The sequence below is a fragment of the Gopherus flavomarginatus genome, chromosome 3, assembly GCF_025201925.1.
Source record: "Gopherus flavomarginatus isolate rGopFla2 chromosome 3, rGopFla2.mat.asm, whole genome shotgun sequence".
In the NCBI taxonomy this organism is placed as follows: domain Eukaryota; kingdom Metazoa; phylum Chordata; order Testudines; family Testudinidae; genus Gopherus; species Gopherus flavomarginatus.
The window spans coordinates 112,842,828-112,855,078 of record NC_066619.1 but is presented as its reverse complement, the minus strand read 5'-3'; the positions used below and the strand labels follow the sequence as shown (position 1 = coordinate 112,855,078).

The window sequence follows — 12,251 nt, the reverse complement described above, 5'->3', positions numbered from 1 at the left end:
TTCACCAGTTCCAGAATGCTCCCTTTTACAGACTAATCTCCTTTTAGCCTGGGTCCAGCAATCATTCACGCCCCTTTGTTTCAGTTTCTTCCAAGTATCCTGGCGGGTGGAGAGGCTCCTTCTTTAGCCAGCTGAAGATAAAATGTCAGAATCTTCCAGGGGTTTAAATAGACTTTCTCTTCTGGATAGACACCCCTCCCTCCCTCCCTCTGTGTAAAATCCAGTCACAAAATGGAGATTCAGAATCACATGGGCAAGTCACACACCCATGGATGACTCAGGACTTGCAGGTAGCAGCCATTACCCACATGCTACTTTGAACATCCTCAGGTAGACTTCTTATGTGAATTGGAGTCTTCCAAGCTCTTCGTCTGCTGAGTGCTTCCTGATTGAGCACTTAACTTGCACATTCCTTTCCCAAAAAGACCAGTGTTCTAACTGAGGCTACTTAGAAATCAAGCAAGTATACAGCCAATGTTCATAACTTTGAACGCACAAATGGTACCTGCAAACAACTAGGATAAACATAGCCAGTAGATTATAACCTTTACATAGATGTGTTACATGGCATATGTAGCAAAACCCTATTCCAGTTATATCATACATACATTTATAAGCACCCCCCCATAAAGCCTTATGGGGTACACTGTCACACATATGCCCTCTCAGTTTTCTAATTTCTAGACTATATAACGATGAATAGTGAGGGGCAGCGGAATGGAGGACGGTGTAGAAGAGCAGACATTAGAATTGAGGAGTGGAGGTATTCTCCCTCCTTCAAATTGTGGAAGGTTCATTACTTTCTTCCCTCCTGCTCTAACTGCAAACCTTAGGGGAAGTCACCAAGGACTTCACCAAACCCAGTGAACCTAATTTGACTCTTTGAATACGCCGAAGTAGATTTGTTAGTCAACTGTGAATTTCCAGACAGACTCATGTTTAAATTTAACACAGTTTCCTGGGTGTTTTTTTGTGCTAGTTATGATGTTCTTACCTGGTTTTTACCAGTTAGTTACTAACATATAATCTCAATCTTAGTGTCATCATCACAAAGGTTTGGGAGTTTTTTGTTTGGCTGTCTATTTATATTTTGAACCACTACTTGGAGAATCAGGCAGTAACTCATATTGGCAGGTATTCTGTTCAGATGCAGCATACTCTTGTCCCACTCAGCTGACTTCCTGCAGTTGCAGTGAGGTGTGTTTTGGTGAGTCCTTAGTCCTGAGGAGCCATGATCCCAGATGTTGCTTTCTCCAATCACAAGGGTCCAACTCACAGATGAGGGCAAGGACATCCCCAAGAGCATTCCATCCCGCTATTTGTGCAATTGTGTCAAATTCTGAGAGGGTGATAATGCTGCGGTTTCATTCTGTTCTAATTCTGTGTCTGTTTGCCTGGCAACACTGAATCCTGACAGTGACAGGGTACTGTGCTTTGGTAGCTGAGTGAGTGTCAATATGGGGGTTGACTAAAAATACCCACTTGCATCTAATTAGGGTTAATCCAAAGTGCTGTAGTTTAAACTGTAAATTGTACAAATGACATGTTGTGTAGGCTATACGTACAAACATTGCTGGCACCACTACAAAAGCTTTGTAGTCTGTAAAACAAGTGAAAATACTTGAAAGGGCATTTACAATAGATTTGTGTTAACATAAGGATTTTTCTCTAATGTTGAAACAGTATCTTTCTGGCAAATAGTTTCAAAACTAGATTGCTACATCTTATTAAAAAATGTCGTGACTAGTTTGCCTCATACATGTAAGTGGTATTGGAGTGGCAGAAAAGGCATATGGTATATTGTATTGCCATCACTTTTCCAGCATAATCCACTTATTTTGTTGTGCTGATCTTTCTATCTGAAATAAACCAATTTTTTAGGTATCTGTCTAATGCTACTTAAAATTAAATCTTAAAGATAAACACTGTCAATCGACCTTGCATTTTGACCTTTTTGTGTTGTTGCAGCTCATAAAATAAAGCAAAGAAATGTAATAGGGAAGGACTAGATGGTTAGTTGATTTTGTTTGAGGGGAGCACTGTTTTTAATGATCACATTTCTGTACAATTTTTTGGTGTTATTGACTCGCCACTTTTCACAGGTGGGCACATGTGATGTGTGCAATCGCAATTCCAGAAGTCAGATTTGGTAATGTCACAGAGAGGACGCCAGTAGACACTAGGAGAATACCTCTGCAGAGATTAAAATTGGTGAGTAGTAAGGCTCCAACCTGCTGGTGTTTTGAAATATATACAAAATCTCATCTCTGGTTAGGTACATTCACATACATTTCAGGGGGAAATTTAAATAAACAAAATGTCAGTTAAAAGAGAGAATTTGCTAAGGATTGTCATATTGTTTTTCACGTATAATGATAATTTAGGTATTTTAATTCTTCAGCCTAGTTCTGGATTACAACCTTGGGTAAGGGGCCTTTGCATAGGGATAAGGAAGGAGAAACAATGAGCGTTTTCAATCACTCTCTTAATACTCCTGTGACTGCTTATTGAGGATACTGCTGAAACTAATAAACCAGAATATCTCAGAAGTCTTATTTGTGTTGTATATTCATGTGGGTCCGTCCCCCCCCCGGGAGCCATTTATGAAGTTAAATTGATGAGACATGGTGGTCTCATGGTATTTTTACCATCCGAGAATTGAGGAATGTGCACAGACCAGATTGCACATTATATTGGACTAATAAATGGCTCCCTGAGGCCTTGAAAAAGCAAGTGAGAAATATAAACACAAAAGCTCGAACTACAAATGCTCAAACCCATCCATAGCCCTAGATAATCCTTCCATCCAGCAGAAAGTCCCATGCACTAATGAGAAACCTACAAAAGCGTTTGTTAAATCAAAGAGAATTTTCCCTGTTGGGTTAGACCTAAATTACTTAATTTATCAGACTATGCTTCAGTATGACACAGACTTCCTCTGACAAAAGGAAAGTGATCCCCTGCCCCGTGTAAAAGAAAAGAAAAGTTTGGGAAACAACCCCATCTGTTCTCTTTATCCACACCAAATGTGATGGAAAAAATGCTTATTGATATACTTAACCTTGGACTACCCTTTCCTTGCTGTAACATTGTGAACTATTAATTGTTAATTTTAATTCATTGTGCTTTATATTTTGTAACTATTTTTAATTTTGAACTGCAGCTTAACCATTCTTAAAATGGAGGCATGTCTGACAATTGGTCTTTGTTCACTGAGATTTCTCAAGTCTTTGTGGGATTTATAGACTAACTGTAATGCATATTGAACATTTTCCTGCACCATTTTGGCTCCATTATACAATCTGTTACAGAGAAACTCTGGCTTGAACACTCTTTATCTAACGTATGAAATATTCCCAAATGCTGTTTCAGCCTGTCCTTCTAGTATATTTTTTGGAAAACCAGAAAGATGGTCAATGCCCCATCGTCCTCCCCTCCCAATTTTCCTGCATCTGAAGTCAGACTTTCTTATTTCAATACATGGCAATGTAACCCTGTTGTATATGGGCTCTCACTGTGTGAGAGAAGGCTCTCAAAATCTCATTTTTAACCTACAGTGACTGTTCAATTTGCTTGTCGGCCTCAAATTCTCATTAATTTGAATATATGAACACAGGAATCACTGGATATGAACATAATGCTCTCATACTTTTGAGGAACCTAAACAGTCACAGATATAATGACAATAAGTTGGTTGGTGATTCTTAATTGAGGGTTTGTTTTCTTGAAACTCTAGAAATGATTCCCGGTAATTTACCACACATTGTGGGGATAAATAACCCCCATATATGAAGTTCCCTCCTCTGATGAGCTGCCTGTGGCTTAAACCACAGAATAGGTCCAGTTCTGTTCAAAATCTTCATCAATGATTTAGATTATGGCATAGAGAGTATACCTATAAAGTTTGTGGACGAGACCAAGCTGGGAGGGGTTGCAAGTGCTTTGAACGATAGGATTAAAATTCAAAATGAGCTGGACGAACTGGAGACATTGTCCGGAGTAAATAGGATTTAATTAAGTAAGGAAAAATGCAAAGTACTCCACTTCGGAAGGAACAATCAGTTGCACACATACAAAATGAGATATGACTGCCTAGGATGAAGTACTGTAGAAAAGGTGTCATAGTGGACCACATGCTAAATATGAGTCAACAGTGTTAACACTGTTGCAAAAAAAAAAACCAAAAATCATTCTGGGATGTATTAGCAGGAGTGTTGTAAGCAAGACACAAGTAATTATTCTGCTCTACTCTGCAGTGATTAGGCCTCAGCTGGAGTATTGTGTCCAGTTCTGAGCACCACATTTCAGGAAAGATGTGAACAAATTGGAGAAACTCCAGAGAAGAGCAGCAAAAATGATTAAAGGTCTAGAAAACATGACATATGAGGGATGATTGAAAAAATTGGGTTTGTTTAGTCTGGAAAAGAGAAGACTGTGAGGGGACATTATGACCGTTTTCAAATACATAAAAGGCTGTTACAAGGAGGAGGGAGAAGATTTGTTCTTCTTAACCTCTGAGGATAGGACAAGAAGCAGTGGGCTTAAATTGCAGCAAGGGAGGTTTAGGTTCGACATTAGGAAAAACTTCCTGTCAGGGAATGGTCTAGATAATACTTAGTCCTGGCATGAGTGCAGGGGACTGGACTAGATGACCTCTTCAGGTCCCTTCCAGTCTTGTGATTCTGTGATCAAGGCAAAAGGCCTCCCAGGACTCCCTAGCACGCAATAGCACAGCTTCTGCTCCATCCTTAAAGAGGATACACCTTTTATTCCTCTCTGTAGCCAGCCTCACTGTGACTATATTGTACCTCCATTCTCCCCAATATCATTCCTTCAGTGACCCTAGCCTTGCACTCATGTGTATAGAAGACTGATATTGTGCCTGTCAGGTACTTTGGTACCAGATATGGACTAGTCACAGATCCTGCTTATACACCACATATGTTCATCATAAGATCCTTAATGCTCTGCTGGTATGGCAGAGGTTGAAATACGGTATTTTACACACAGTGGCACCTAGTATAATAAAGTTTAGCATTCTATTACATCTCCCCATTTAAATTCTCCATTACTGCCATTTAAAATGTTTACACTATCATGCTCTCTTTGATGTTCAGTACATATCAGTCTGTTAAGTGTCTCTGAATCATACTGGTTTTCTAATTACACAGTCCGAATGCATAACAATATGATTATCTGGCATGTTGCAATGACTGGCAGTGGTTGGTTTGGAACCTTTGAGTTATCATCATCTTGTTCTGCATCTGGCATCTTTGAGGAACAAACTATAGATACTGATGGTTTCTGTTAAACTCTCTACTGTCGGACTTGATCACGTATTATCCGGGCACTCCATTTTTTTCTTTGACGAGTGGAGTTGTCCATCCCTTTTCTCCATCCAATTTGACAGAAACACAGTCACCAGGTTCTAGACCTGGCAGTTCTTTGAGTGACATCTGTTGTAAAAGTGTTCATAAAGCTATTTTAGTCTTTTTATCTAATTTGGCTATTCTCTTCATGCCTGGCCACTTTGGAGATAGTTCTTTTCCAAGATTGAAACAGTAATTCTGAGTTATCTGCCCATCAGGAGTTGTGCTGGACTACAACCAATAGCTGCTATTGGTGTTGATCTATAACTCAGAAGAGCAAGGAATGGATCTTCCTGCTACTGGATTTTCTTGGCTGTCTATACAGCTCTTTCAGCCTCTCCATGCACTTGTGGGTAACTGGGATTACTGCAAATATGATCAAAACCATATTTTGTTCAGAATTACTTAAATTTTTCGGCTTTGAATTGTGGTTTGTTGTCAGTCCTAGGTATCCTGGAATATTGAAGTGAGGGAAAAATGTGTTTGTTTCTTGACACTGCAACGTGTTTTGTCTTTCAAGAACCTGAAAAAATAGTCCACGACGACGAGGTAGTGATATCCTCTGAATATGCATTAATTTGTAGCTAGTATCTTCCTACCTCTCCGGTAGAGGTGTTTATACGCTATATGGTTCAACATTGTTTCTTAAATTAAGATGTACTGGATCCCCTTTCAAAAGTCCAGTATCATCAAATCCTCTGAGTTTTCACCTTTCTCACTAGGCCCACTCCTGTTGCTACACTGTGACTTAGAAAGTTGTTGGTCTTTGTAGGGCCTGTGCAGCCATTTAGGCGACCTAGGAGGTTGCCTAGGGCGCTAGGATTTGGGGGGCGCCATGTTCTTTGGCAGCGACCACGGCAGCCGGATCTTTGGCCACCCCGGTCACCGCCGGCATTTAGGCGAAGGGAGCTGGGGCAGAGGAGGGCTGCCTGCAGCAAGTAAGGGTGGAGGGGCAGCACACAGGGGAGCTCCCCGCCCCAGCTCACCCCTGCCCCACCTCCTTCCCGAGCACGCCGTGGCTGCTTCACTTCGCCCGCCTCCCGCCTTGCAGCGCCTAAGTTGATTGGGGCTGTAAGCCTGGGAGGTGGGAGAAGTGAAGCAGCCACGGCGTGCTCTGGGAGGAGGCGGGGCTGGGGTGAGCTGCTTCACTTCTCCTGCCTCCCAGGCTTGCGGCCCCAATCAGCTTAGGCAACGCAAGCCTGGGAGGCGGGAGAAGTGAAGCAGCGACGGTGTGCTCAGGGTGCTTGTGCTCGTGCACAGAGCAGGGGTGAGCTGGGGTGGGGGGGTGCCTCAGGGCGGAGGGTGGGGAGTTGCCGCACGGGGGGTGCCTCAGGTTGGAGGTGGGGAGCTGCCCCGGGGGAGGCGCCTCAGGGCGGGGGCACAGAGGGGGTGAGGGCGCAAGGTGGAAGTTTCGCCTAGGGCACGAAACATCCTTGCACCGGCCCTGGGTCTTTGATCCTTTGATCTCATGCACTCTCAATGCAAAGCTTTTGTCTTTGTAAGTTGTTTCTATGGTGAACGGGCCCATGCAATTCAGAATACCTTCAGTGCTAGGCAGAGCTGTGCCTTCAGCTCTGGGAGGGGTTGAAAGTGATTATAAGTCCCTTCTGAGATGCTTGTGACCTCAGTGCCTGAGTCAGTTTTAAAGTCAATAGTCTTGCCTTGAATATTCAGTTTCATTCTCCAGGCAGGCTCTGTGTCATCTCAAGTGATAGATCCTAGAAACAATGGCTCCTGATTGTCTGTAATATGAGCCCATTCCCTGACTGCTTTGGTGAAGCAAACTACTGCAAAATGTCTATATTTCATGCATTTGTTATACCATGTGCCTCTGGCTGGACTTGCGTTATCTCTTGGGATATGTTTTTAAGGAAGTAAACACTAATGGGAAATGTGTGATCATGGGAGACTTTAACTTCCCAGATATAGACTGGAGTACAAGTGCTAGCAAGAATAGTAGGGATCAGATTTTTCTGGATGTGATAGCTGATGGATTCCTTCTCCAAGTAGTTGAAGAACCGACAAGAGGGGATGCCATTTTAGATTTGGTTTTGGTGAGCAGTGAGGACCTCATAGAAGAAATGGTTGTAGGGGACAACCTTGATTCGAGTGATCATGAACTAATTCAGTTCAAACTAGATGGAAGGATAAACAAAAATAGATCTGGGACTAGGGTTTTTGATTTCAAAAGGGCTAACTTTAAAGAATTAAGGAAATTAGTTAGGGAAGTGGATTGGACTGAAGAACTTGTGGATCTAAATGCGGAAGAGGCCTGGAATTACTTTAAGTCGCAGCTGCAGAAACTATCAGAAGCCTGCATCCCAAGAAAGGGGAAAAAAAACATAGGCAGGAGTTGTAGACCAAGCTGGATGAGCAAGCATCTCAGAGAGGTGATTTAAAAAAGCAGAAAGCCTACAAGGAGTGGAAGAAGGGTGGGATTAGCAAGGAAAGCTATCTTAGTGAGGTCAGAACATGTAGGGATAAAGTGAGAAAGGCTAAAAGCCAAGTAGAGTTGAACCTTGCAAAGGGAATTAAAACCAATAGTAAAAGGTTCTATAGCCATATAAATAAGAAGAAAACAAAGAAAGAAGAAGTGGGACCGCTACACACTGAGGATGGAATGGAGGTTAAGGATAACCTAGGCATGGCCCAATATCTAAATAAGTACTTTGCCTCAGTCTTTAATAAGGCTAATGGGGAGCTTAGGGGTAATGGAAGGATAACAAACGGGAATGAGGATATGGAGGTGGATATTACCACATCTGAGGTAGAAGCCATACTTGAACAGCTTAATGGGACAAAATTGGAGGGCCCGGACAATCTTCATCCGAGAATATTAAAGGAACTGGCGCATGAAATTGCAAGCCCGTTAGCGAGAATTTTTAATGAATCAGTAAACTCAGGGGTTGTACCGTATGACTGGAGAATTGCTAATGTAGTTCCTATCTTTAAGAAAGGGAGAAAAAGTGATCCGAGTAACTATAGGCCTGTTAGCTTGACATCTGTAGTATGTAAGGTCTTGGAAAAAATTTTGAAGGAGAAAGTAGTTAAGGACATTGAGGTCAATGGCAATTGGGACAAAGTACAACATGGTTTTACTAAAGGTAGATCGTGCCAAACCAACCTGATCTCCTTCTTTGAGAAGGTGACAGACCATTTAGACAAAGGAAATGCGGTAGACCTAATTTACCTAGATTTCAGTAAGGCATTTGACACGGTTCCACATGCAGAATTATTAGTCAAATTGGAAAAGATGGGGATCAATATGAGAATTGAAAGGTGGATAAGGAACTGGTTAAAGGGGAGACTACAATGGGTCATACTGAAGGGTGAACTGTCAGGCTGGAAGGAGGTTACTAGTGGAGTTCCTCAAGGATTGGTTCTGGGACCAATCTTATTTAACCTTTTTATTACCGACCTTGGCACAAAAAGCAGGAATGTGCTAATAAAGTTCGCGGATGACACGAAGCTGGGGGGTATTGCTAACACGGAGAAGGACCGGGATATCATACAGGAAGATCTGGATGACCTTGTAAACTGGAGTAATAGTAATAGGATGAAATTTAATAGTGAAAAGTGCAAGGTCATGCACTTAGGGTTTAATAATAAGAACTTTAGATATAGATTGGGGACGCATCAGTTGGAAGCAACAGAGGAGGAGAAGGACCTTGGGGTGTTGGTAGATCACAGGATGACTATGAGCCGCCAATGTGATATGGCCGTTAAAAAAGCTAATGCGGTTTTAGGATGCATTAGGCAAGGTATTTCCAGCAAAGATAAGGAGGTGTTAGTACCGTTATATAAGGCGCTGGTGAGACCCCACCTGGAACACTGTGTGCAGTTCTGATCTCCCATGTTTAAGAAGGATGAATTCAAACTGGAACAGGTTCAGAGATGGGCTACTAGGATGATCCGAGGAATGGAAAACCTGTCATATGAAAGGAGACTCAAAGAGCTTGGCTTGTTTAGTCTAGCCAAAAGAAGGCTGAGGGGGGATATGCTTGCTCTTTATAAATATATCAGAGGGATTAATATTAGGGAGGGAGAGGAATTATTTAAGTTTAGTACCAACGTAGACACAAGAACGAATGGGTATAAACTGGACACTAGGAAGTTTAGACTTGAAATTAGACGAAGGTTTCTAACCATTAGAGGAGTGAAGTTCTGGAACAGCCTTCCAAGGGGAGTAGTGGGGGCAAAAGACATATCTGGCTTTAAGATTAAGCTTGATAAGTTTATGGAATGGATGGTATGATAGGAGAGCCTAATTTTGGCAATTGATCTTTGATTATCGCCAGATAAGTATGCCCAGTGGTTGGTGATGGGATGTTGGATGGGATGGGATCTGAGTTACTGCAGAGAATTCTTTCCTGAGTGCTGGCTGGTGAGTCTTGCCCACATGCTCAGGGTTTAGCTGATCGCCATATTTGGGGTCGGGAAGGAATTTTCCTCCAGGACAGATTGGCAGAGGCCCTGGAGGTTTTTTGCCTTCCCCTGCAGCATGGGGCATGGGTCACTTGCTGGTGGATTCTCTGGAGCTTGAGGTCTTCAGACCACAATTTGAAGACTTCAGTAACTCAGGCATAGGTTAGGGGTTTGTTATAGAAGTGGATGGGTAGGGTTCTGTGGCCTGCTTTGTGCAGGGGGTCGGACTAGATGATCACATTGGTCCCTTCTGACCCTAGAATCTATGAATCTATGACTTTTTCACCTTTTGTGTATGTAGGCTGGAATTAGTCCCTCTTAGCCTAGGAGTTCTCTCCCCTTGCCTCAGGGGTTTTATGATAATGACTTTTAACATTCAAGGGTCCATTTAGCATTTCTAAGCTAGTTTCAGGTTTTTCAAATTGCCCCTGCCTTTTGTTCTGTCATTTGACCTATTCTGACTGCTTTGCTCTCTGTATAGCTAGGGCTAGGGTTAAATCTCTCTTCAGTTGTAGTTGCTCTGAAAATTTTCTCTATTAAGCCAATAACCCACCTATCTCTGATTATATTCATGTTTTGCATCCCCAGTGTTTTCAGCCAATGTATGCATAGGCCTTATAAAACATTCATCATTTCCCCCTGGTTCTTGAATTCTCTGGTGAAAACATACACTTTCATAAACCACATTTCTCTGGGTTATAAAGTATGCGTCAAACATAGCCAGAACCCTTTCATAGTCATCTTTGTGACTGTTTTCAGTGAAGTCAAAGGATTTAAAGATACTCTGCTTGGTTCCCCAAAGCATAAATTAAAGAAGATACCTATATATCGCCAATATTTTGCGGAGTTTGTTTGCAATTTGAAATCTTACAAAATATTGCTTCCAGTCTGTCTCTTCTGAAGATCTGTCAAAACTGAAGTCCTCTGGGGCTTTGCAGAGTGGCATGTTGATGAGATTCTGTAAGCCTTGTTGCTGTTTTCCTTCTGTTTCTGTTCTTACTTAGGTGTATTGAAGGCTGAGATTGTGGCTAGCCCTTTTGTAAGGGTATGAGGATGTTTATACCTTCTCCCTGCCTTTCATGCCCATGTAGGACCAAGGCATGTTCTGGCCCAAAAAAACAAGGCAGGCATTTCAACTACCAAATGTCTCTGTCAAGTTATAGTTTGTGATCTTCACCACTATCATAGGCAGCTTCAGGCCTGGTCAGGACTTAGGTGTTACAGGCAGTGGTTAAAAATGTGTGAGACTTACACTTACTGTGACAATCTCACCTTGTTACAGATTTCATTACTAATTCCAAAATTTATTTATTTGCGGTAGTGCCTACGATATACATTTTAGGTACTTCCCAAACACTTCAGAGGGATAGTCCCTGCTCTGAGGAGCACACAGTCAAAGGACAAATAAGTAGACAAAGGTCATGGGAAGGGGAATAATCATCATAGGCAGTTTAAATGCTATTTATATACAAGTGACCTTGTCTCGCTATAGGTAGCATGTCAGAAGTGGGTCTTCAAGAGGGACTTAAACGTGGACAAGATAAAAGCCTTGCAGATGAGCTCAGGGATGTCATATAATGCATAGAATGCTTCACAAGGGAAGGCACAAAAGTGAATATGGGAGAATTTGACAGATAGGGAGATGGAGGTTGGGAGCTTTGGAAAGGGGGATTGGGAATGAGAGGAACATGAGGTTTGACAGAAGAAGGAGGCACAGATTTATTTATAGTTTTGAAGATGGTGTCAGCTTGGACCAGGTTAGTGAGCTGGGGTGAAATCTATAGCAGAACGGGGCCGATTTGTGGTTTCCTGTGGAACCAAGCATAATTAATGGGATCTCATGGTTTCAGCCCCAAAAGGCAAAACTTGACGATTTTGGCTTAGTGTAGCTTTGGGTTTGGGTGCATTTGAAACCTAAATCACAGAGTGAAACTCAGGTGGAAACTCCTGCCAATTGTCTTACAAAAGATATTTTCCTTGGCGCCTTAATTTTACATAGCTATATGTGATAGAAACAGATGGTGAATTTCTGACCCCACTGAAGTCAATAGCAAAACTCCCACTGACTTTAATGGGGCTAGGATTTCACTCAGAGTGCTTAAATATACTCTATAGTTTCAAAAGAATGTTATTACTTTGTTTGGGCCTGAAAAAAGAATACAGTCACGTTCCATAGCAGAGTGAAGAAATCCTTGGAGGTATGAAGCCAAACTGACCTCTCAAATACACACACACAATTCCCATGGATATCTTGGGATTTGGCCCATAAATGTAAACCAACAGGAATACGGGATCTGATTCTCATTTACGTTAAGGCCTGTTTACAGTGCCAAGGTGGTGTCTTAATGTAAATGAGAATCGGGCTCACTGTGTTTAAATGTTTCGTCTAAAATCAAAGTAACAGTTAAAATGTAATCATTAGCTCTCCTTTACTAAGCCAATATATTTAAAACATCT

At 41.9% G+C, this 12,251-nt stretch overlaps 1 protein-coding gene across 2 annotated transcripts in view; it reads left to right on the top strand.

Annotated features, from left to right (window-relative positions):
• The window catches only part of KDM4C (lysine demethylase 4C), a 443,189-nt gene that overhangs the window by 326,641 nt on the left and 104,297 nt on the right, over window positions 1-12,251 (top strand). For both annotated transcript variants that reach the window (XM_050943102.1, XM_050943101.1), the window contains one exon: window positions 2,103-2,211. In XM_050943102.1, coding sequence (XP_050799059.1) covers window positions 2,103-2,211 — 109 coding nt within the window. The remainder of the gene's footprint in view (window positions 1-2,102; window positions 2,212-12,251) is intronic.